Here is a 25,673-nt window from a genome sequence, read left to right on the forward strand (position 1 = left end):
TATAGCCATTGCATGAAAAATCTTGCAGTTTGATGGACAGGAGAATGTTCAGGTAAGTTTTCCGTGTTTCACCAAAGTTGGATTTTGTTTTCACCCCGAGATGACTTTACCCAGCTTTACATCAAGCTAAACATAACTTAAGTTTCAAAGCGAGATGAAACACCAGCACCATCCATCTCACCATTACAGAATCAAGGTATTGTAAAAGTTAATTTGTTTCATCTAATCACCACAGTGCTGGTCTGTATGCTACAGGAAGGCAGTAAAAACAGCAGCAAACAGACCGAATGATTTCAAACCGTTGACCCAAACATTACGGCGTAACACCGAGATAATAGAATCCCCCCTCTGATTAGCTGCTCCGCGGGTGAAAACAGATTGGAATTTCTGGCAATCTTTGATACAGGAACAATATATATAATATATGAGGTTCTAAGTGACAAGACTGTATTAAATGAGAAAACACGGCTCTCGCTTAAATAGAAATTCAGTCGACACCTTCTGTGTTTTTCTTCCATTGCTGTGAGCTTTCTTTGCATTTCCCCTGTGGTTTACTTTCGCCACGTGCAGTGTGTGTGTGTGTGTGTGTGTGTGTGTGTGTGTGTGTGTGTGTGTGAGTGTGTGTGAGTGTGTCGCAGAGCATCGCTGTCCCTCCTGCGTCGCCTGGCCCCGTCTTCTGTGTGAACTGAGTGACAGCAGGTCTCGTCTCCCACATACCTGGAGTCCCAGACACATGTGGCCCACAGTAATCAAACGGAACAGAGGGAACCAGGTTCCCGGGGGGAGGATGTGAGGCCCAAAAAGCGCCGAGAGAAGCACGTGTGTGTGAGACTCACTGACTTACATCCGTGTCCTTGGAAAAGTGTGATTGCCCTTCCTCTCGTTACTTTGAATCCATCCGTTATTTGACGACTTTTCCTGAAGCCCATCCCAAACAACATAGGGCTCAAGGCAGGGATACTTCCTGGCCAGGATGCCAGCCAATCACAGAGCACATACATACACCACGGCCAATTCGGAGGCACTGATTCACCTAGACTGCAGGAGGATACCAGAGCACCTCAATCAAGCCCTCCCTCAACAGGGAGCTCATGTAAACTGAACACACACAGCAATGGGATCTGAGACAGTAATGTTACCTACTGAACCCCTAACCCCCCTCATTAGGAAAGATTATTGTTGTTGTTGCTATTCTTCTAGCAATCCATTTTCTATATCCTTATTATTATTATTAGTACTACTAGTAGTAGCATTTTAGTTGTTATACATTGTTGTATAACTTAATTTATTGTCGATTTATTGATTTTAATAATTTTTTAATGAGTTGATATCTATTTAAGCTTTTTTATTGCACAGGCTTTTGAACTAAACTCTCAAAAACAGCCAGCAATCCATCCGATCCTTGATGATGCATAGTTTGCGCAAAGCAGCATGGTTCATTATAATAGAAAAATGCCATAAGGAGCCTGTCAGATGATGAATATATCACATTTCACATGATTCGGTTAAAATCATGCTGTTGAGCAGCATCTTCCTATTTTTGTGTAAGAAGAAGCAGTATTTTGTCAGGCCTGTGACATTCTTGTGTACATTCTGTAAGCACTTACTGTAGGTAATTTATCTTAGGAGGAATGTCTAAGCCCAGCAATACTAACAAATCTGCTCTATATATTGGCTATATTAAACATTTGTTCCAGATACATTGAGGACATTGCAGCCAATATATCTCCCCGTTTGTTATAAATTATCTATGTATTCATTAAAAACGGTAAATATTTTTGGAGAAAAAAACAAGCCCACTACGTCATGAGACTCAATTCCAAAAAATACAAAAGAGAAATATGAATTGAGCTGTGACATTTAACAAGTGTGAAATAACATTTCCCTCAAGCATATCAACAAAAATGCCCCATGCCCAACCGTTTTTTTTTTTTGCCTTTGTCAAATTGCATCCAAAGACGCATCACTATTGGTGCATTTTCTTTGCACGTGAGTATAGGTCTAACTTAACCTGCTTTTTCGTTGCGCTTCGTATCTTAACACCACGTATAAAGCGGAGAGGTACCGCGCGCTAGCAGCGATGCGCCGCTGAAGCCCGTCTGAGTCACGTGTGCGGCGGTGCGGACCAATCAGCGGCCAGCACGCGCCTCCGCAATGCCAGCCTCCTGCTCTGCGAGTCGTTAAACTGAGATCCACACGGAGCGCGAGCCGATGGCATCTTTTGCTGTAGCCCTCGTTAGTTTCAGAAACTCTTAACTACTAATTATTATTTGGAAGTCTTTATGTAGCTTTATCAGTGATTTTAAATTATTTTAGAAGGCTTATTTGCTCTCTTATAGACTAGTTGACTTAATAGTGTGGTTTTAGGTTTTGCACGGTCTGTCTGCATCCCCATGCGTTAACACATTTGTTTGGCTTAAAAGTAAAAAAAAATCGATTCGTTTAAGTGGCGACTCAACTTAAAAACTTCGAGACTGAGGAGTTGATCGGCTTTTCCATCCCGGGATGTATGTTTGATCCGCATGGTGGGGATGCATCCTCCGGCTTATTAAACATTAGCTAGCGGCGATTACCCTGAGCAGGGCATCGGCAGATAAGCTGCTGTAAGGCTGGATCTTTACTATTTATTTGTCACGGTGACGCGGAGAAAGTTAATATTATAAACAGCGGGTTTTAGTTTGTGGCAGAGGGGTAGAAGAGTGACTGAACGGGTGTTAAGAGACTCATCTGCGGTCTTTCATTGTGAGTTTATGTGTGACTGGTTAAATAGGCTACATGCGAAATAAAGAGAATTTGGACATAAATCGATTTTTGCTATTCCGTATTAAATGTAATGCATACTCAGCAAGAGCTTTATGTCCGCAGATCTGACAGCAAAAGCGTGTCTCGGGCTGCATGCTGTTAACACAGGATACGTTTTAAAACTATATTTTTCTATAATGTGTTTTCAATTTTCTCAAGAATTGTAGTTCGGTATTACTTTTTTTTTAAAGGAAGACATTTTATTAGAGTTTTAATCTCAGTTTAAAAGAAGTACTTTTGCAAAGCGGAACGTTTTTAAATAGTAAGGCTGGGGGAAAATTAAAAAGACCTAGAAAAAGAAAGTGCTGGTTTCTTCTCCACAAAGAATCATTTGAACTTCCCACCGCAGAGCGAGAAGGACATAAATAGTTTTGACATGTGGATGTAATTTCAGAAAAAAGACAGATGCAGGGAAATAAAAAAGAGTGAGCTCAGTTTGAATGGGTTACAGATTTGAGAGCAGAGGAGGGAAGCCAAAAGATTATTTTTTATAATTTTATAAGCCACTATCAGCTACGTTATGGGGGAGCAGATGGATTGAGAGTGACTTATCCTTCGGCACCGCTTTAAGCGGAAGGGGAGAAAGTCAGAGAAAAGCGCGTTTAAGTGGGCGTCACGTTTTATGAAGTTACTTTATTGCAGCGGATCTTCTTTAGTTATGGGATCCACTCTGCTGATTCACGGCGTGGGTTTTCTGCTTTGCTGCTCCATCATGAGCTGCATCTATGGTCTGGTAAGTTTTTTTTTTTTGTTTTTATCTATCTATCTATCTATCTATCTATCTATCTATCTATCTATCTATCTATCTATCTATCTATCTATCTATCTGTCTATCTATCTATCTATCTGTCTATCATCTTTTGTAATAAATGCGGCGTGTGGCATGTTTCCCCTACACGAATAAGCATTGCTTGAGCCTTTGCTTTTCCCGAATTTCACTTCTATATTCCCTTCTCTCCTCTATAATAAGCGACGTTACGTGTGACAGTCCATCCGACTTTACCATCCTCCGAAATTTACGTCTTAAAATCTCACGTTTGCCATGACTGGCCGGATGATTAAGTTTCTCGTTATTGGTTGTTTTTTTTTTTGTGGTTTTAATACATAAGCGTTGAAATACCGCGTCTCGCTTATCTATTACGTTCGGTGTTTTAAAGGGACTTAATTCTGTTGAATGTGCAATTTAAAATAATGCTTTCCTTTTGCAAAGCCATTATATACACGTACGCCTCTTATCTAAGGAATGCTTGGTTTTGTTTGGTATCCAGGACATGCACATTGCCGTTTTTAATGCCTTTTTGTTTATCTCGTATTAATTACGTGTATTAACAGTTAGGCTAATGGTCAGCTGTTTAAAGTGATGAATTGAACGCGAACGACATGGTCATGTCTACTACTTCACAGTTACACTTTCCACCAAAATACTTTAAATCATTCTCATGGACTTAATAAGTTCCGTAAGTAAAAACAGAAATGCAGTGTTGCAACTTTTTGTTTATGCTCATATCTACAATAATTTTTCTAATATCGACCTTTCAAGTAGCATGTTATGCATATTTTATGTCAATTTTAATATTATTTTTTTTCGTTTTTACTGTCTCTGTTTTAATGCACAGCCAGTATTTTTCCACGCCATTTGTTTCAGCATTTTTTATTTAAATTGGAACCATGCGTATAAAGTAGCAGGGACTTTCTCAAACGAAAAGGAGTTTACAGATAAGACATATATCGGGTAGGATGAGGGGGTGTTTGGCCGCTATCAGTTGCCACTTCTCGGTACAAAATGAATCTGTTTATTCATGGTTATATGCTTGGGAAAGGGCGCGCGCCTTGAGAGAGTTTATTTTTACTAGGGGGGGGGGGGACAACAGACAACTTCTGACTAGTAATTTAGGACTATTTAACTAGCAGGCTGCGCGTATATCTCGATCGGTGCAGTTATTGCATACATGGTCGCTGTACTCGAATGCATTGGGAAAGTTTCTGCGGGGACGCGATTCGCTCCGTGCAGCGCAGACTGCGCCTCCTCCTGCAGCATCCTGATCGTCACTGTGAGGCTGTGTACTGGCTCTGTGCACAGTAGTTACGCGGCAGGGAGTGTGCCGACCGCCTTCTTGTGTGTCTTGGCAGGGGCAATGCGCTTACATCGGGCAACTGGCCCGGCTGGTGATGTGTTTTTTTTTTCTCTCTGCCAGTGATGTGGTCTATCCCTGCACCAGTGATTTGGAGGCACGGGAAAATAGTATGAACCGGTCGCTGGGTGCTGGCGGCCGGTATCCGGTGATGGATGCGGGCTCTGCTCTGCTGATGGACGGTCCGCTGATGTCGCCCGCAGCTCCTGATAATGTGCTGTTTTTAAAATGGATTTCGCAGTTCGTTATGAACTTCCCGAGTGCTGAGAATATAATTCATGCATAAATCTGCCGTGGACTGACATCCTGTCCAAGGCATCCCCTGTCTTGTACCCTGTGCTTGTTGAGATCGGCACAGCATGACCTAGTGTAGGATAAATACGCTGTAAATAGATAATTATATGGATAATGCATAAATACCTTTTTTTTTGTTTACATCAATGTTGATGATATGGCTTGGTGTGATGAGTTAATTTATTATTATTGTTTTAGTTCATTGATTGATAATATGGTTGATTGAAGATCAACAAGGACAAAGGAATGTTTTTTGGTTGTCCCAACTAAAACTTTATGTTCTTTATGTTATATATTTAACTTTTTAATTAGAGTTTGACATTCTAGGGATGTTGACATTGACACATCGCCTTACCCGGAGCCACACGTCTGTTTGTAATGCTTTTCTTTTGGATTCAGACTTGGCAGGCAGCCCAGAATTCTGATCCCTGCCCCCCCGTAGAGCTGTGTTCAGGGCTAATTCTTTGAAATTACTGACAGGGGTACAATTTCCTTCAGAAGGTACTGATAGAGGTATAATTAATGCTGCACAGGGAATGAGAAGCTGCATATGAGCATATGTACAAGTCTGCAATTGTGGCTGCTTGAGGCCCTATGGATTCCTTTCTGTTAAGTAGCACCTTTCGCACGACCCGTACAGCCCATGGCCTGAAATTATGTCACAGGACCTCGCAGGAGATTTGTCATGTTTGAGGTCGCCCAGACTAAGAGCGCCCGCCGCAGACAGGATTGGTTGGTGTGGTCTGCTGTCCGGATCGATGACTCCTGGCCCTAGTGCCATTCAAAGCTCATGTGGTGCCTCTGGAGAGCCCATGTGGTGCCCCAGATGGTGCCCTAGGTGATACCCTAAATGGCTCCATGTGGTTCCCCAGATGGTGCCCTAGGTGATACCATAAATGGCTCCATGTGGTACCCCAGATGGTGCCCTAGTTGGTGCCCTAGGTGAGCCCATGTGGTGCCCTAGGTGAGCCCATGTGGTGCCCTAGTGGGTGCCCTAGGTGAGTCCATGTGGTGCCCTACTTGGTGCCCTAGGTGTGCCCATTTGGTGCACTAGCAGATGTCAGGGGTGTGTGCAAGGGTGTAGGTTTGATATCAGGGGGACACAACTTAATCATTTAAATGTGAAGGTCCATTTTTTTGGGAGGAGGTGGATGAAGCCAAGTTAAATATTGGGGGATTCATGCCCCCCCCCCCATTTCTCCTGGCTCCTACGTCCCAGGGTGCCCTCCAGGAGGCCTGCCGTGGGGTGGTGTTGGTGGTGGTGGCGGTTTGCTAAGCTGGCGCCCCTTCAGACGATGCTGCCCTGCCCTGGTGCCCTTGCCAGTATCCCCTCCCACCTGGCCCCAGTGATTCACATGCCGGTGATAGGGGGCCTCATTCATGGTAGTTTGTGCTGCTCGTGGAGCTGCTTGAGGCTGAGGGAGATCCCAGCAAGGTGCTCCCTCGCTCCTGTCCCTCTCACGTGTATATGCCAGGCCCGCTGGCCATTTATTTTGGACCGTTTGAAACCCGCAGAGTGTGTTTTCATCCACCTGGAATTTTTGCAAACCATAAAAACTGAGCATCATGACAATGGACACGCCACGTCCTGAAAGCCAGACAGAAGATGGATCATTTTGGAGAAATGATGTCCACATCGATTTAAAATCTAAATAAATGCGTGACATGATCCATCCGCTCCATTTTTGTCTCTGTGCAAGCAGAATGTTTGTTACACGCCCTGCATTCTTGGAGAGCGAATTCCGAGCGGAAGGTTATCTCTGTAGGATGTATCCGACCTCCCCTTTAACCTTTACAGGGAACCCTGTAACTCCTCAGACTTAAGCTTTGACATCCATGGCTGACTCTCATCACAGTGCAGTAGGTCATTTAACCGAGTGAAACTACATTCTCCAGATGAAGGAGGTCTTTGACTCTTCACTGCTGTAGCAACCTGAAAACTCACCCAAGAGTTTTCAGCAGTGAAAAATACACAGCTACGGAATTCAGATGTGGGAGGCAACTGAAAGCTTAATGTCATCTAATTTGATAGCCTGGCTTGGATCCAAGTCTGCTCACGCAATGATTAGTCCTTAGTATTCAAAATAGCGCAAGTATTTCTGTCAGAAAACCATCCTGCCTTAGGATTTTTATTTGCATTTAATTAATTTCATTAATTTTCATGAAGTTTTTAAATGTGGATGCTATGATCCATTGAGCATGTCTCGCTTGCAAAGCAAGCATTCTTTAATATCACTGAATAATCTGACATTGATGTTTAATGTACGATGCAACATATGCATAATATTTATAGCGCGTGTAGAGACGTGTATCTTTTCAGACATGTTATAAAGGAGAATGACTCTTATAATAAGTTACAAACTGCGCTCACTCTGTATTCTGACCCTGTTTCGTCTCCTGGAACAATTCACGAGTCATGATTTATTTCCATCCGTCTGCTTATTTCTGTAAAAACCTATTGACTATACTCATAGTCCTCCGGTCCCAAAAGGAAATCACTTTCCCTCATGCTAATTTTCTGTTCTTTGATGGTGTTATGTTTTCTCAAACCCTGCTATGGTCGAGGTCTCCCTAGCTTTTAAAACAGGGTTTAGCTTTTTTAGAATAACCAAATGCATCATTTCTCTTAAAAGGTATTACGGGAACCAAAACAAAACGACTGTAAAAGAACATTAACATACAATATTGTCTATTAAGAAAAATACGTTCATGTATCTTCCAACTGTTTGTTCAGTACGGAGTATGTTGTAATTGTGGAAAATGAAGAAGAGATTAGAAGGATAATTCAAAATGTCAGCACAGTACTGTCATCGCGGTTAGATTCATAAATATTGTAGAAATAAAACTCCTTCGCTGGCAGTTACCAAACCATTTTAGAGTTGAACAATGACTGCAATGAAAATATTGAAAACATGGAAATCGAATAATACACTTTGGTTTGTCGCCAAGGCTTTTATGCCTGGTAAGATATTTTTACATTAGCAGCACATTAGTGTAAGGATCAGAGAATTATAGGAGGGTCCCTTAAGGGACATAAGTGGGAAAAACAAGCCCACATATTTATCCAGTATACTGCATCACGAAATACAGATGTTTAAAAGCATCGCTAAATTAACCTGAACCAATCGGAAACCAAAATTTTACAAGGTGATATCAACAATTAGGAACTGTCAGCGTATATTTGAGGAATTTCCCAGCCAATCCTCTAAGACAGGGGTGTCAAACTCATTTTAGGGTGAGGGCCGGATGAGAAGAAATGTGACCATGTGCGGGCCGAATTTATTATTATTTTTTTTTAATCATAGTGCATCAAATTACAACAAATACACTATATTCTGTAAAACTGCATTTAACAAGTCCTCAGAAACTGTTCATTAACACTCTTATTCCTTTTTAATACTACTACTACTAATAATAATGATAATAAAAAAGATTTGATATTTAATACTATTGTTCAAATCATCCCGTGGGCCGTATTGGACACCATAGTGGGCCGTATTCGGCCCGCGGGCCGTATGTTTGACACCCCTGCTCTAAGATGATTCAGTCAGGCTGTGAGTGAAAGAGTACAGGTCTGTGAAACTGCGATGACTTCATAGCGTGATGCCTTCCAGTAACGAGACTGGATGATATTTCTCAGGCTGGCGTCACCAAACACCTACACCTTTTGTAGAGCTTTATTGGACGATGGGTGCCATTTGATAGATGCTTCCCGATTCCCTGCAGAACCCTGAGGTCTCCTGAGGTTGCTCTCCACGGCCTTGCTGGTGGCGCGCAGGTGCTTTGAGGGCGTTGGTTCTGATCACGGGGCCGTGTTAATGTTTGGCCGCTGGAGTTGGGGGTTTCTTCTTTGCTTTCGGGCCTGCCGACCTGCGCTCTGGTCCGTCTCACACCTAAATGCAACGCAGACAGCGGGAAGCTCTGCTGTTTTTGCACCCCCCCCCCCCACACACTTCAGAGTGCCGCAAACTCCTGCCTCGTGACTCTTATGTACACCCCTTTTAATGAGTCCCCTTTCTGATTGGCTAAGGCAAGACGGTGGGCCGACAAGCCTCAGAAATTCTTTTGGAATTTAGGGCCTCCTTCTTTTGGAAAGCAAGCAAATTTACTCCAAAGGCAAGCAAAGTTACTCTGTCAGTTGTCTTTGTTTTCAAAGGCTCGGATATCGATCGCGGTATAATCAGCGTGTTCAGCGGAATACCCGGGAAGTTTTCTTGCGGCCGGTGATAATCTGGCAGAATTATGGGCACCGCTATTATTTTACTTCGTAGCATCATGTCCCCCCCCCCTCAGTCGTTCCCCCCCCCCCCCGTCTCCCATGACGATTCCGCTCATGGGCGGCCAGACGGCCGTGGGCGAGCCTAGAGGTTCATGCTCCGCTGATGCGGACGCCTTCTTCGGGAGGGGAATCCTGTTGTGTTTTACGGATTAGATGAGAGAAATAAAAGCCCCCGCAGGCCATAAATCCGATTTCCGCTCCTCTCCGAAAGACAACACTCATCCAGCGCTCCATCGGGAGTAGGCTTGCGGGGGCCCCCGATTACGGTCGCCGCTCGAATCGATGCCGTCAGCACTTCTCGCTATAAACGATCCCATTAACAGAGTACCGGTGGGATTCTGAACAGGCCGCGGATGAAACTTCCGCGAGGCAGGAGTTTAGGGGCGAGGCAAACGGAAAAGGTCCTACAGAGAAAATACAATCAAGTAATATAATGAACGATATACACATTTTTTCCCCTGTGGCGAAGACAGACTCATATGCAGTGTCTCGGAGATTTATTTATTTAATTAGCTTACTCACGGGTACGGTGTTTTCAAATAACTCAACCCCCCACTTGCTATAAATGTCAACTTGTCATATTTTTGTACGCTAACATGTACTATTAAGAAGACCGTAGAAGATCAGAGGCCAGCGGGCTGCTACAGGCTTCTACCTGCTCGAGCTGTCAGAGCAATTTCTGTTCTGTTTTCCCAACGTAAATCCAGTCTAGGAGGACAGACACACACACAAAAAAAACACTAGTCTAGGACAACTTAACGACTCAATAAAAGACAATGAGATCAGTCCTGGAAATAGAGCGCCTGTCGAGGGCTGAGGTTCTGGCGAAGGCCCCAAAGTCCAGTGCCCGACGGTGGCTTTGATTTAACTTAGCGAAAAGCCACACCACTCCGATTTGTTTTTGTCTCATTAACATTAATTCTGCAGTTGCATAGAAAAAAAGATGTTTGTAAAAATAAGCTCTTTCTGTCATGTTAATAAGCAGAATGTAAAAAAACAAAAACAAAACATCCTACGAAGTGTTTCGCTCAGCGGATAGCACTGTCACCTCATACCTCTGAGGTTGCCATGACATTCACATGGTTCACTCCCCTCTGTCTAAAATCATGCAGTCTTTTAAGTTACCCTTAGTGTACATGTGCCCTGTGCTGACCTGGCAACCCATACAGACTCTCTGGGATACGATCCAGACTCGGTGTGACTTCTTACTGGATAAGTGGCTATGGGTATATCCATATGATGGTGCAACGTGTGGACTGGATTTTTGAGTTATTTATGGCCATTCTTGTGCGATGCAGAAGTATTAGGCAAAGACGTGTAATCTGAATGTTATCTGAGTCGTAAGTGTATATTTACTCAGAAACTATTTAACATTCCACATGAACATTACATCCACATGAAGAGTGTTCTCTGAAAGTTATTGATATCTGGTTGGATGGCCAGATGAGCACTGCTTCAGTTTCCGGGGCACCTCAGAGACTCCATGTATATGTTCAATTTCACCACCAGCTCACTTAATTAGGTAACTTAATTAGTTAAATAACTGGATGAGGTATAGATTAGCCAATGGTGGTGTACAGTACTAGCGGACGAATCAACAAATAATTGGGCATGATGGATGGTCGCTCTAAATACTGGGGTGATTTTAGCAGAGGTTTTGAAATGGCTAAGCTGACACACTTTGACAGGCATAACGTCACAGTGTTATACCAACATGAAGATTTGAGCATAATTTTCACCTTCTGCCTAAAATTTGCACAGTCCTCTATGCCAGAAAGAAACGTAGAGAATGTTAACTAAATTTCTAATCTGTAAAAACAAAACAGTCTGTCTCTTGCTAGAATCCTGCTATCTGGCGTCTTGTGGCCTGCTGTCCATCTTCCTGTCTTTAATCTACACAAGCAGAGAGAGAGAAAACACTTTGTAAGATAGCAGTGGACAGCACGGTGCCGCTGGCCGGATTAGACAGCAGGTCTGCTCAAGATCCGCAGCACAGAGAACAGTTTGGAGAAGATGCTGGTGTGTTTTATTGCCTTTCCAGCCTGTAAGAGGAAGAGCAACCTCCTTCCAACATGAGATGTCTAAGATTTCCAGTGGGAATAAATCGGAATGTATGTGTTTTATTTGAGGTTTGAAATAGGAGTTATTCTGTGAGTGACTTGTTTCAGTTTGCTAGTCTCTGTGACCTTAACCTGGGCGGGCCTGTCCCGTGTAATGAGGTGCCGATTATCTCGACTGGAGTCGGACTTGGGTTTCGCCACCGTGCCGATTCCCGACGGAGGTGCCAGACCGCAGAGACAGCCTAGGGTGCAAATGGATGGACGGAGTCCCTCATAAAAACACTCATAATCGCACTTTCCTCTGGTGGTGCCCGTCATTGAAAAAGGAAGGTCGACTGGATTCGATTATTTTTTTTTCCCCCCGTCGCCACGGGTCACTGGGCAGAAATGCATGCAGCGGTGCGCCGATGAGACAGTTCGCATTGCTGTCTGCCGAAAGTGCCCCCACTGGAACCGACAGTTCTGGCAGCGCGGGACGCCCATAGATGGCAAAGCCAGAGAACATGTGACCAGAGTCCTGCTGTAGACATCTTGGACTAAATGACTTTACCCCAGTAGGAGGGCAGATACCTTTAGGTACCCTAATCACATCCCCGACTGACTGGCTGGCAGAGGAGGGGGGTGGGGGCTGGATTCTGGCCTTACCTCCAGAACCACAAATATTGGCTGTAGGTCTGTGCCAGTGTTTCCCAATTGGGCCTTGCAGATCCACAGGCTGTGCATTTTTTTGCTACCGGGAGTTGGGAGGGAGCAAAAACGTGGACCGACTATAGGTCCCTGAGGATCGGGTTAGAAACACTGGTCTATGCAGAAACACCCCTCATCATGTTCATGGCCAGCGGGGGTGTGGGGGGGGGGCACTCTTAAAGGGCCAGCACTTGTCTTTCCCACTCCCACTGTTTTACCATCACACTTTTTTTTTTATTTATAGGCAGAATCTGACTCTCCTGCTCTTCACAATCCCTTTAGAAGCAACAGAATATTATCAGTTCATTACACATTGTGTAACTGGCTTAAATAACATACGGCATGTGTGGAAATAGAGCCTTCGCAGCCTTGAATAGCCTGCATAAGCTTTTGTCGCGCTGTTGGTTTTTGAATGAACTGCACGTACTTTCTATACAGATCTGTGATAATCCTGTCGTTTAAAATCATAATTACACATCTTCACGCATCTGAATAATTTTCCCGTCACTTGCAAAAAAAAAAGACATCATTTCCACATTAGATGCGCTTTTCAGTTTTTCGCAGTTTTGACAGTTCAAATATAACTGCGCAATCGATGACAGTAAAGTAAGCAAAACAAGGAGAGATGGGACCGACGTCTCCATTGGAGTTTTTAGTTTCGGGTTACAAACACATTCTTAGTCAGGGGCTGTTTGTTTTTTTTTAATCTTGAAATCTCGTTACATGTGGCTGTTGCGGCACTGCTGCATTTTTTGTTTATGCGTCTTCCTGCGCGTGCTGCAGTTCTTCAGCACGGAGAGCCATAGTGCGGCGACATCCTCCAGTCATTCCCGCCACAGAAGGGCTGGTTTTAAGAAACTTTCACCGCCGACGGGCTGGCTGCGAGGGACGGGCCAGGCCTTCGACCTCCTGCTCCTGACATAAAGATCTGTTTGTCTCCATTTTCCCTGGGTTAACACAAGGCTGCTTTTTGCAAAACAAACTTTTTTTTGGGGGGGGGGGGGGGCAAATATGGGCAACAGCACGCAGCTTCTCATTATCTCCCTTACTTTTGTCAGGCTCCCAAAGAATGTTCTGGATACTGTATCAAATGCATGTCTCACACAGAATACTGATCTTGCTTAGAAATCAGACTGGCACTGTCTAAGAGCTATAAATTTTACGCCGACTCAGGCATAGTACGCCTTTCAGAGTGTTCACCATTCAAGGCCTCCCAACTTATGTGCTAATAGTAGAGTCTTCAGTTTCATTGACGTGGTAAAGTTACACCACGTCAGTGTCTGACTCAGGAAAAAGTCGTTCCCCTGACTCGCCGTGACCTTTCCTGTTTTTCTTTCATCCCCCACCCGAAGCCCCTTCCCCGTCAAGAATGTGTAAGCGTGAGTTATTCAAAGACGCTCTTACACCAGGACTGAGCTACTGACAACTAGAGCGTAGATTTTTTTTGTTAGACACCTCACTTGACAGCGCTGTGGGAAGGGGAGAAAGAAAAAGCAGTTTCCGTTCCGTTCGCCGAACTTCCCCGCGACTGACGCTACGGCTTTTCTCAGTACCTCAGTGAACCTCATACAGTCACAGATCCCACAGCTAAAATCGGAAGCCATTTATGATACAAATCTGAACACAAAGCTCTATTTTAAATTACACAAGTAGTTTGTCACTTGTGATGACTAAGCGAAGCTCATGAGTACCTATATTGTGACCAACATTGTGTTACATTTCAGGTTGTTTCCTTTGGCCAGCTGCCACAAGTGGTGTCGTGGAAGTAAACGGTAGACAGGTAACTCTGTGCATCCTGCGTTCCTTGTGAAAACAGTAATTTTATTACAGTGGCATCCATCTACTTTCCAGCTACTCATCCTGGTCATAGATGTGAGGGGGCCTGTAGGTCTATCCTACACAGCATATAGGTCAGGGCGCCCCCTGGCTGACCTGCCTGGCCATCGCAGGGCACCTACCACGAGGAATTTAAGATAAGATAAGATACGATTTACGTTATTGGTCCCTGGGGGAATTTTTGTTGCCGACGACAGCGATTTACATAAAGAGCACAGACACTAGCAATTGGTGTAAAGAAGGACGACGTGCAAAGACGGTAGCCAATCAGCGTGCGTGTCTGCAGAACACAGGGGGAATGTGCAGACTCCACACATCTGAATCCCTAACCCTGGAGGTGTGAGATAAATGCACTACCCACCGTGCCTATTTCCTTAATGAAGTCTGTGTTATTAAGGCATATCATCCAGTGTTAGTTGCATGGTCTCAACTGTCAGTGATAAAATAATAAATGAGATGGATAATGAGCTAGTCAGTCAGCTGGGGTAGCGTTTTGTTCTTTGAGGCATTAAATGAATTTTCCCTTTGTTGCTTTCTTGTCTCCCAGTTGGTTTTTGATGGCGTGGGTTGCCTTCAGTTGACTGGGCCACCAGTCTTGAAATGATCTCTCCAAAATCACCTGTCGTCTTAACATTCTAAGGTTTGGGGTGTGGCTAGGAGAGCAGGAAAGGTTCTGGAGCTGACGATGGCCAGGTACACCAGAGTATCCCCACGTTGTTTCGTGCTCAAAGGAGGAGGTGATGAGATAGTGGTGTGACCGGGTTGTTCCAGTCCAACATGATGTCGAGGTGTCCATGACAGCCGCTCTCCTAATTGTGATGGCTTTACATTTCTGTCGTGTTTGTGTCACTCTTGACTCTCATCCTCAACCTCAGCACGAATCTGAAGTGTAATGAATGGCACGGTGTGTAATGAATGGCATGCTGGGTAATGAACTAACCATGATGTTGGCTCTGCAGCCGGAAGGATGTGTACTGCGCTATCGTGGCTGATATTCTTTCTATCTGATATGTGGCAGTGTCTAAGAATTTGATCTTTTTTTGAAAAAAATTGGGCATTTTTTTCTCATGAAACAGGCAACGGGTGAATGAAACTGTAGAAGGTACAAATTAATTGTTAGTGGGGGGACTTGTGACATACAAGGGTCATTTTTTGGTTATTGATAGCATATGCTGTATAAACATGTTCTTGGGGGGGGGGGGGATTGGCAGCTCACCCACTCTAGCCTCATAGCCTCATCAGAACAGTCACATGTGCGTTCGGGCATCAACCCCCACCCCCAAAAAAATAAAATAAAATTATCCACGGGTGTCCAGAAGCGCTCAGGCCCTGAGCTTCACTTCACCTCACTTTATACACATATATTTATATATATATATATATATAAGTATTCTCTTTTCTGCACTTCCTAAATAGTGCCATAATTGTTACTAAGTTCGTTAGCGCATCAGAATTCAAATCACCTTTAAATTCAACAACCATCCTGAAACACACCAGTCGAGCACTTCAAGTTACATCTTTAGTACATTTCTGAACTGTTAAAAAAAACCTGAATCGGGTTACTTTTGACATAAAGGACGTAGTGTATTAAACAGAAAGCAGCAACACTGCATAAAAACCATAGATACAAAGGCAGCCGCAGCATTTCATTCTCATTTTGCATTGTGACTGACCTAAAAAATACAGTGCATGAGCGCAAATGAGGGGCTCTCTGTTTTTTTTGGAATTCAAAAGCTACTTTGGTCATCGGCATGGAAACCGCAGAGATGGTGTAGTCATATATTTAGGCTACACACACCAACATAAAAATATGCTTTTTTAAGAATAATAGACTCTGTAATGGAACAAAGTCATGGGAAATAAAATAGAGGAACTCAGTGTTGGTGTATGTGGAAGACATTTCTGCAGTGGTCTCATTGTTTTTCATTACAAAACTTATTCATATGCATGGGTCACAGTTCGGATCAGAACAGCTTATTAAGTATGTTAACATACAAAGAAGAAACACTTCCAGTTAATGTCTGTTGCTTTCTGTAGCTCCTAATTATTTTTCTGCCACATTTATGCCACTCTTGACCTACTCTCATCCTCAATCTCAGCATGAGTCTCATGTTGATGGGAAATGAATGGCATGATGGGTAATGAATGGGATGATGGGAAATGAATGGCATGATGGGTAATAAACTAACCATGTTGGCTCTGCAGCCAGAAGGATGTGTACAGCGCTATCGTGACTGATATATTCTTTCTATCTGATATGTGGAAGTGTCTAAGAATTTGATCTTACATCAAATCGCGTTTTATACGTATGTGGTTTCAATGGGCTGGAGCACAGTGCATTTCAAAAACATTTGGGCGTTTTTGCCTCATAAAATGGGCAATGGGTGAAACAAACTGTAGGTTAAATTAATTAAATTAGTCAAAACCACTTGCCAAAAAAAAAGAAAAGATGGCACGTTCTGGTTGGAATGTGGGCGAAATGAGATTATTTCATTTCCGCAAAAACAAGGCAGTGTTAAAGGGTATTTGAGAGACAATCAGCCAAGTGTAACAGGACGTGTCGTTTGGCAGAAAACTCGATTGTCGTGAGGAGTGGTTGGGAATCAGATTGCAGAATTCTGAGAATCTGCGGCAGAACCAAAAAGCAGGAAGTTTACCTGAAGTTTACTTTCAGGTGGATGGCTGTAGAAGATTTTGGTTCGCATTTGATGACCCGTCGTTTTCATGACACGAAAGCATCGCTCCTCTAAAATGACTCCTACCACACATGTATAGTCATGGTGTTGTGACCATTCATCTCCTTAATTATATCTAATTGTACCTAATGTCTGTATAATATAATTTCGTGATTTCCTTCCCATGTTGCTTTTTTCTAAAGCAGCTTCATAACTTTCTTAACCTTTCTGTGGTTTTTCAGCCGTTTTCTTCAGTTTATTTTACCTAAGAAGTGTATTCACCTGGTGTCCACTTTATTAGGTAAACCTGCTTCTGATCACACAGTGAATTATGCGGTGGCAGCCGAACACTTACTGCAGCACGACAGGGGCTAAAGGTTCAGTTACACGTTTCACAGAAGCCACCTTTACCAAATAACATAGTTGGTGCCATCCAGTTGTAGTAGTTCCTCCTATGTAAGTTGCTAACTATGTTGGCGACTGTGCTTTTGTGAAACATACACCCCTAAGCGATTCTGAGCAGGGTGTGGTTATTGGTATCATACGTGGCGGTTACAGCATCTTAGGGACAGTTACAGTCCTGGGATTCTCATGCACTGCAGTGTCTAAAGTTCACTGCAAATGGTACTGGTTCAGTGTACCTAATTAAGTGGGTACTACCCGGGACTAGCTAGGTGTACTTATTTATTGGGTCCTACCTGCCAATGGCCATGAAATTAGGTTGGTCTTGCCAAGTACTTGCTAGATATACCTAATTATCAGTGCATCCAATACTGCATGCTTGCACAGTACTGAATTTCGTTACAAGCCTACTACTTGACTGTAAGTGTAAGTGTGCATGAGAACAGTATGCATGCAATCAGGCTTATTGAGCTCACTATGTTGTGCCTTGCCTGAGGTGGATGTTTAGCAATGATGTATATTGACCCCAGCAAAAGTTAAAAACAATCAACAAAAATTTACATATTTGAGTCAACTTACGTAACTCCTCTTCCATTTAGACAAGTGACATTCCTCATCTCTGTTTGCACCCCCTAGTGGCCTTGTGGGATAGTGTATTGTCTGCTGGTTGCACACTTTCGAATTACACAGAATTTATGTCGTATGTCATCCAGGTACCATTCACCTACTGCCTCATCCATACTAAGATTTGGACATGCCTCTCACTTTGCATACTACATTTCGTCTACTACATAGCAAACACTAGCCAGATGTTCCTAATTAAATGGCCACTGAGTGTATATCTGCGTGTGTAGAATATCTCATACCTGTGAAAACCATGAGCCCCATTTCTAAGCTGCTAAACAGGACATTGTTCAGAGTGAATCTTTGTTTTTAAGTGATCCTCTCATCCTACCGTCACCTAAAGACTCCAGTAAAATACCTTTGGAAAAGGCCATTTCCTGCACTGGTGGATCACCCAGATGCTAGTGGAGTAGTCTACGTGTTTCCCGCGTGTAGATCTTACCCCTACCAGTCCAGCTCAATGGAAAGAAGACCTGGTTGAGTGAGTGTTCTTGAAAAGCCCTTTATTGGTTTTGCAGAGAAGTTTCCCCGCCGGAGGTTTTTTCGTGTTGGTAGGTATGTTTTTTTTTGTTCTCGGGTTGGTTGGTATGCCATATCAGTTAGTATGCCAGTTCAGTTAGTATGCCATTTCAGTTACAGTAGTATGCCATTTCAGTTAGTATGCTAGTTCAGTTAGTATGCCATTTCAGTTGGTATGCCAGTTCAGTTAGTATGCCATTTCAGTTACAGTAGTATGCCATTTCAGTTAGTATGCTAGTTCAGTTAGTATGCCATTTCAGTTGGTATGCCATTTCACAGCTATAATTTTCCAATGTAGTCCCAGAAAGCCTCCTGCTGCTGCTCAGACTATATCGGACCCGTTCGGACTCCGATTAAAGATGGATTCTCTGTAAAGCGATTGGCTGGCCTGGAGGATCGGCCGATACACTGTAACGGTTGCCATGGCATGAAGCGGCAGTGTCTGTCGGATGATGACGCACGTTTGCTTTTGCTGAGGAGCTGGGTTTGATATGTTTGCCCTCTGTATCTGTTTCAGGAGTAGGACTCTTACGACGAAACGTCCTAGCTATCGATAGCTATGCCCGTACCCCCCTTGTCTGTCTCTCCCGGTGTCTCGTTGCTTTGCGAAAACGAAAGGGAGAAAATTTAGGGGAGCGAGCGAGTTGCTGGCTTGGAATAGCGCAGCAGGAAGACGTGCAGGAAACACTGTGCCGCATTGATGATGAAGTCCACATGCCCGCCCATTAATGTATGCGAGGTCCACGAGTTGTGGCGTGGGCCATGCTATCAGTTCGTGTTTTCGGGGCAGCGCGTGCATCTACACACTGCGGTCCTTTGACGCGGACACCCAGTCCCGTTCCGGGATCCTCTGTCGCTCTCCCGCTCAAACATAAACACACATCTCACGTTCAGGGCATGCCGAAATGTAGCCTGAGACCATTGCCGTCTATTGGTGTTTGTTAATGGACCTTGTGGTGTGGGAGGATTAGCCGTGCTTGGTAAGGCAGGGCCTCGAATGTTATGGGAATATGGGCCTGGCTGTAGAAGACGCTGCCATTAAAACCACTGGGTGACATACGCTGCGCACTGAGTGAACCTCCTGCCTGCCTCTTTGCCATTGACAACATCATACTTTCTGATGCTAATCATGCTAATTTCTTCTGGCATCGCTGCTGATAAGTGAGGCTTAGTACAGGAAGCATGTGACTTCTGCAGGAAGGACTTCCTGTGGTTTCTTAAGTATCAATGTACCTTTGTTGTCTACTTTTCACATCTTCCCCGGCACTAATTTAATTTTGATGCATCCAGTTTGACTAAGTTATCGGGTTTAAAGAAAACATTTTTTCTTTAAGTATAAAATCTCGCCCTATAAAAGCCTTGATTTATAGCAACGGCGAAAGGTGTTTGTAAAAGCGCATACTTCTTTTCTCATTTGGCCCCCAGCCTAACAGTTAATACTAATAGATGGAGCCCTGATGGGGGGGGGGCGGGCGGTGTTGGCCATTGGCACCATCCATCAATTTCCAGTCGCTGCTTTTCCAAGTAAATTTGCAGTGATGCAGAGCCAATCCCAGGCCTGAGGAAGGGCACTTCCGCGACAGGATGCCAGCCTGTGGCAGGGCACTCGCACATGGGCACGGCCGTACAGGGGCAGCTAGCCAGCGCCAGGCCTGCCAGTCCACCTGGAGCCAGAGGAAAAGCCCGCGGGAAAAGCACACAGCCTCCACCCCACAGAGGCCGCTGATTATTTTTAAGCCTTTTGACTCTTTTGCATGCAGTAATTTCCTCACTGGACGTACGTGTTGGTTCGATTCCATGTCATCCTTGGCTTTAAGTCCTTAAAGATAAGCTTCCATGTTCTCTCTTCTGTCACAGTCATTACACATGCAATACCAGCCAGTCTGGGGGGAAAAAAAGAAGATGGATGGATGGATATTGAGCACTTTAAATTTAGTAGTTATGCATGAATAAAAAAGGTCCGACATATTTGGAAACTCGTCCATTACATTTATAAAGTATAATTTTCTCTCACATCGTAATAGGATAAATACCTCTAATAGAAGAGCCAATACTTAAACTTATACTAAAAGTAAAAATGCTTGCACATAGAAATTTAAAGATGCAATAAAAACTAGATGTGAACCTGCATCTGAAATAACTTATGGCAAAAGAGATGAGAACCAAATTTCACTGTAGTTTTTCTGTAGTTAATTTGCAGTTGATGTTATTTTTCTTGGGATTAACATCTGCTAATGATTGCATCTGACAGGGTGCCAAACGTTACGAGATTAGCTGCACTGGTGCACGCTCTTTGGAGTGTGGTGGAGTGGAGCAGAGCATTTTGACTTGATCATCTGGGGCAGCATCTATCGCTACCGACTGCGGTACAGTCAGGCCGAGACACTGAGGAACTCCCTAGCGGTACCTCTTAACCTGAAATTCTTCCTGACCTTCCTGTCAATGTCACTGGTTTGGCACACTAATCAAAGCGAGAGGTATGTTTTGATTAATGGGAGACGTCACCTCGCTGGCAATTAAGCGGTCTCTGATTAGCCGCCGTCCGAGAAAGACTTAATTGCCGGCTGGTTGAGGGGGTTGTGAGGGGATCGGTGGATGATGCAAGCAGTGTGCTGTGCTCTGTCAGCAGGTGGCGTGGTGGTTTGGAAGCTGCAGTTACAGTATGTAGTTCTGACCAGAAGCTTGCCGGCTTTGGGTCCCAAGCGGAGCCTTGCCTTAATCTTGTGAAAGACGTGTAACCTAATTTTTTGGGTGAGGTGTACAGTAAAATTTAATATAGAAAGAATTTAGAAATAAAGTGGGTATGAACCGGTGTATCTGTTTTTTGAGGGACGAAAGTCTCCTGGGTACCACAAGCAGACGGCCCACTTGTCATTGCTCAAGGTTGTTTCCCAGTCCAAACAAAACAAAGCCCTCCGAGAGACGTACAGTAATTGGCTAATCTACTGAATGATGCCGCAACACTGAGCAATCGTAATAGTTACTTAGCTGATTGGCGAATCACTGTGCTTTGTGTCCTCTTACAGCACCCATAGCGCACAGCTCATGTAACTGTGTGGTCTGCAGGTTGCAGAGAAGGACTCCTAGTCCTTTCCCTTAACTACACACCGCAATCAGAGTCGATTGGGTGTTTATCTGTGGTACTTGTCTTTGTGTATTTTTGTATCCCCATCAACGAAAACGAGTCTAACAGCGGGTACTTGGGGAACATTACGAGATGTGGACTGATAGGGCCCAGCACAACCATAAAGCTAAATGGACTAAAACTTGGGAATACTTGACTATTTCATCTGTTAATAAAGAAAATGCATTTTACATTCGAGAAACGACCGTGTAATTACACGTGCGTTGCATGGTGAAATTGCCACGCTTTATGATTTACTGTGATATCTGTCATTTCATACATTCATAGCAATGCCAGGAATCAGAGACCTGGCCGATTTGATCATATGTCCGATTCGTACAGCAAATGCCGTGTTTCTATAAGAAAATCCTCTGCTTAAATATGCAGGATTCCTGTAACCATTTGGTATGTCTATTAAGACCATTTTACTGCCATTTAAAGAGGCTGACTGTGGAATGAGGAGCCCTCGACTCAGATATACGTACATCTGTTTGTTCTGCATCCGCGACCCGCAGAATGACCTATTAACCATGCGGGAGAATGCTGTAACATTTTAAAAGATCCCTCGCGGCCCTTTTGGCAACGGCTACCCCTGCAAGGCCGTGCCGTCAACTGTAAACGGTTGTGCAGCGTAGGCCGGGGACTCGGAAAGTCTTGTAAAAATAGCGATAAATGCAGTGTCTGCCCCCAACTCTGTTTGTTCACACGTGCACACACGCAAACATAAACATCTCAGAAGCATTACCGACCCGACTTATATGAGTTTAGCAGCTGCTTGGGGTCACTTAGTCTGAATTATGTGCTGATGCCAGTTAGCATGAGTGTGGCACATGTGTTCAGTGATGAAAATGTGTATCACAGTGGCGGGCGAGTATAGTTGACAGATCCGGAGATTGCATTGTTCCTGGTATGGGCATTTGTATGGAAATGGAAAGCCTTGAGATTCGGTTAACGGAACCCGGAGGTCAGGTGTCTGGTCTTGCCTAGGAATCGGAGACTTGTTTCCTGTCCTGTTTTTATTTTCAAATAACATAATGTCGAACTTCGGCGATCTCTCATTGGCAGACAGCTATGCAATGATTTCCAGTAGGGTGCCAGGTGCATATGTGTACTAGGCTGACACAGAGCGATCTGATCTGGGAACAGGAGGCTAACTGATTTGGCCTGTCCTGGAAGAGACCAGTGCTGTGAAATACTGAGGCCTGGATGAGTGGATTATCTGTAAAGAGCTCATCATCCCCCATCCACGCTGCTCTCTCTGGCTTACTCAGAAACTGCTACTGTCTGCCAAAGCATAATGATTCAGCAAGACTGACATCTCATTATTGTGGGGCTAGATCAGCATTTCTCAGGTCTTGGAACAGCTGGTTTTTTGATGCGACAGAATTCTTAATTAGGCTTGATTAAGCTGCTGATTACATGGAGGTTTACATTAAAATCGCATTGAATGCACTGCTATATTTTAAAGAGCAGCTATTTGGTCTTTGAATGTTAGCATTCACAGGAGGCTTGGTGGACAGCACTTCTGCTTTACACCTCCAGGACTGGGCGTTCCGATCCTGCCTCTGCACTTTGTGTGTCTTCCTGTGTCACATGGGTCTCTTGCCACCCTCCAGAGACGTGCCATTAAGCTAATCAGTGTCCCTAAATTGCTCTTAGTCTCTTTCTGTGTATGTCACGTGAAGGACTGACATGCCATCGAGAGTGTGCCCCAAACTCACACTCTATACTTTCCGGAATATTCTCCATAGCAGGATAACTGGTTAGAAGAATAATGGATGGAAAATATTAACTGTGCTTTCTTAAAAAATCTATGTACTTGGAAGAACTTGAGAAAACCCACAGTCTTCATCTAATCAGATAAACTCGACATCGCCAGTTATCTTCCAGTGTGTCCAGTTCAGAGTTAGTGTGTAACTGGCCAGTTACACGCATCGCTATCTTCAGCTGTACAGTTGAGGACCGTGTGGAATCTTCCATTTCCATGGAGACACCACTGACCAATGGCGGAGCTGCACTGATTGCTGTCTTCGAGAGATGTCGCCCCCATTTTAGGTGTGTTTATCAAGCACCTGTATGGTCATACTTCTGTGCTCTGATCTTTTAAGGTGGGATGATTTCTTTTATAAGAGAACCAGTCAAGGGGCACCAGCGAAAATAGCTTGTTAGAGTATTTCTTTGTTTTGGCCGGTGAACAGTCAACTTCTGTATGAGGAACAGGCACACATATCAAAACAGTATGTGAAGAGAGACTCCTCTAATGGCGTTTACAATGGAAAATCAAATACTTTTTGGTTACACGTGTTGTCTTAATTTATTTCTAATTAATCCTTTACAGCTTCCTGTTGTCTGTTAAAGTCTGTTGTTTTCACATCATGGTAAACCTAATCATTTTCAATTCGAACAAAAGAAGAAAATACTGAGAAATGCTTTTTGTTCACTGATGCTGGTATTTTAAAGAAGGGGGAAAAAGCAGATTTTAAGTTATAAATCTAAATTCCTGTGCCTGCATGTATAGAAATGTGGAATACACCTCCAATGATAAATTATTCATTAGGTTTGGGGATTCTTATTTAAAGTTTAAATACTGCCACCTGTGAGGAAGCATATGGGGTTAATTTTCTACCATCAATGCCTATATAGAATTGAGTAAATTTAAACAAGTTTAATATAAACATCAAGTCAATATTTGCTGGCGGTCAACACTTCTGCTGAAAACCTGTGTGCGCAATATCCATCTAAGGGTTCTATCAGGGCCAAGAATCAGATAAGGTTTCACTTTGGGACCTTCCCATAATTCAACTTCCTTTTTAAATAAACCATTAATACTAGAGGACAGCAAAAATTCTTAATATTTTCTAGCTGAAAAGCGATGTATCAGATTGGGAGCAGATGCGTGTTTGCAATGAAGATGCTGTTTTTGGTGGAAACAATAATTTCTCATGAAGGGCGGAAAAACAGAGGAATCTATAGGAAAGATGTGTCTGGTAATCTTTCCTTATGACATTTTCAGTGCTCCCTGTAACACATTACTTGAGGTGGCACAAATACTTCGTAGTAACTCACTCAGTACTAAAGTATAAAACGTGAACAAATATAGTAGCTACTTGAGATAAAAGATGCATCACGATTCATTAATGATGAACAGACATGACATCAGTATTTCACTTGTATTATTACTTGTTCCTTCAGTAGCTCACAAAGGTTTACAGAATTAACAGATATAGTAACAAATATAGTAACTGGTTGAGATAAAAGATGTGCCACAATTCATTAATGATGAAAGAACGTGAGATCAGCACGTAACAAAGACTTAGTTTGTGGTTAATTAATACATAAGTAAGAGCATAATTCTACGTTATTTGTGCCCGCTTAAGAAAAGTTTAACCGTGTTCTTGGGGAACCTGACGCATTGTGTAGTTCGCCAAAACAGCCTGCTAGCTGTGTAATTCTAGATTATAGCCCAATTGTAATGTTAATTATAACGGCAAGATGAGAATCTCAGTTGTCTTCGCAGGATGTACGTTTGGTTGTCGGAAACGTGGCATGGAATTTGTGCCTTGTTTTGTGTACTAGTCCATTTTCTCACATCATTTGATGGTCTCCGTACGGCGGACCTCCACATTCTGGGGACTTGGCTGATCTACAGTAAGTGACCGAAAGTATAAATTATAACCCAAGGAAGGAACCAGGCCCATCGAATATGATCACCTACTTAATGAAAAATCAATCCAGCTGTCGAACAGGAACTTATTTTATTTCTTAATCTCGTATTTAGTGCTTGCTGTCAGTGAAAGAGGTTTTAAAGCTAAGTTGACGTGATAATTTGACACGAAGGAATGCTGTGTACGTCATTTTGGTAAAAGGAAATGCTCTGGATTGGGATTCTAGCTGCTCTGAGAGAAGTAATCATTAACATGTCCTGCGGCCTACATGGTGTGTGTGTGTGATTTTGTTGACCACATATATTCTTGCTCATTGCGATTTAGCACATTTAAGCTGCAATGACGGCTGGCACCCTAACGTTCCGAACCGTGTGATTCCTGTGCCTGTATTTGTGCCCATCCCTGCCCATACGCATATTTGCGTGAACGTTCCATATTAAAGTTCTTTGGAGCTGTTGGGCAAGTGGAGTAACGGAGAGGACTAATGAAGAATGAAGCCGGGGACTTTGAGAGGCGGCAGGTTGTATCGCAGCCAGGAAGGCGGGATCCCAAAGGACTTCATTACAAAACCAAT

General features: G+C 43.5%; 1 protein-coding gene across 4 annotated transcripts in view; it reads left to right on the plus strand.

Annotated features, from left to right (window-relative positions):
• Nucleotides 1–2,168: 2,168 nt before the first annotated feature.
• pth1r (parathyroid hormone 1 receptor) overlaps nt 2,169–25,673 on the plus strand; it is a 76,770-nt gene continuing 53,265 nt past the window's right edge. For 2 of the 4 annotated variants that reach the window (XM_023815779.2, XM_023815781.2), the window contains exon 1: nt 2,177–3,535. In XM_023815779.2, coding sequence (XP_023671547.1) covers nt 3,425–3,535 — 111 coding nt within the window. In that variant the 5' untranslated portion in view covers nt 2,177–3,424. Of the gene's footprint in view, nt 3,536–25,673 lie in introns of all 4 variants that reach the window. The other 2 variants (XM_072711181.1, XM_023815780.2) reach the window with 2 other exon arrangements.

Source organism: Paramormyrops kingsleyae, chromosome 4 (genome assembly GCF_048594095.1).
Source record: "Paramormyrops kingsleyae isolate MSU_618 chromosome 4, PKINGS_0.4, whole genome shotgun sequence".
In the NCBI taxonomy this organism is placed as follows: domain Eukaryota; kingdom Metazoa; phylum Chordata; class Actinopteri; order Osteoglossiformes; family Mormyridae; genus Paramormyrops; species Paramormyrops kingsleyae.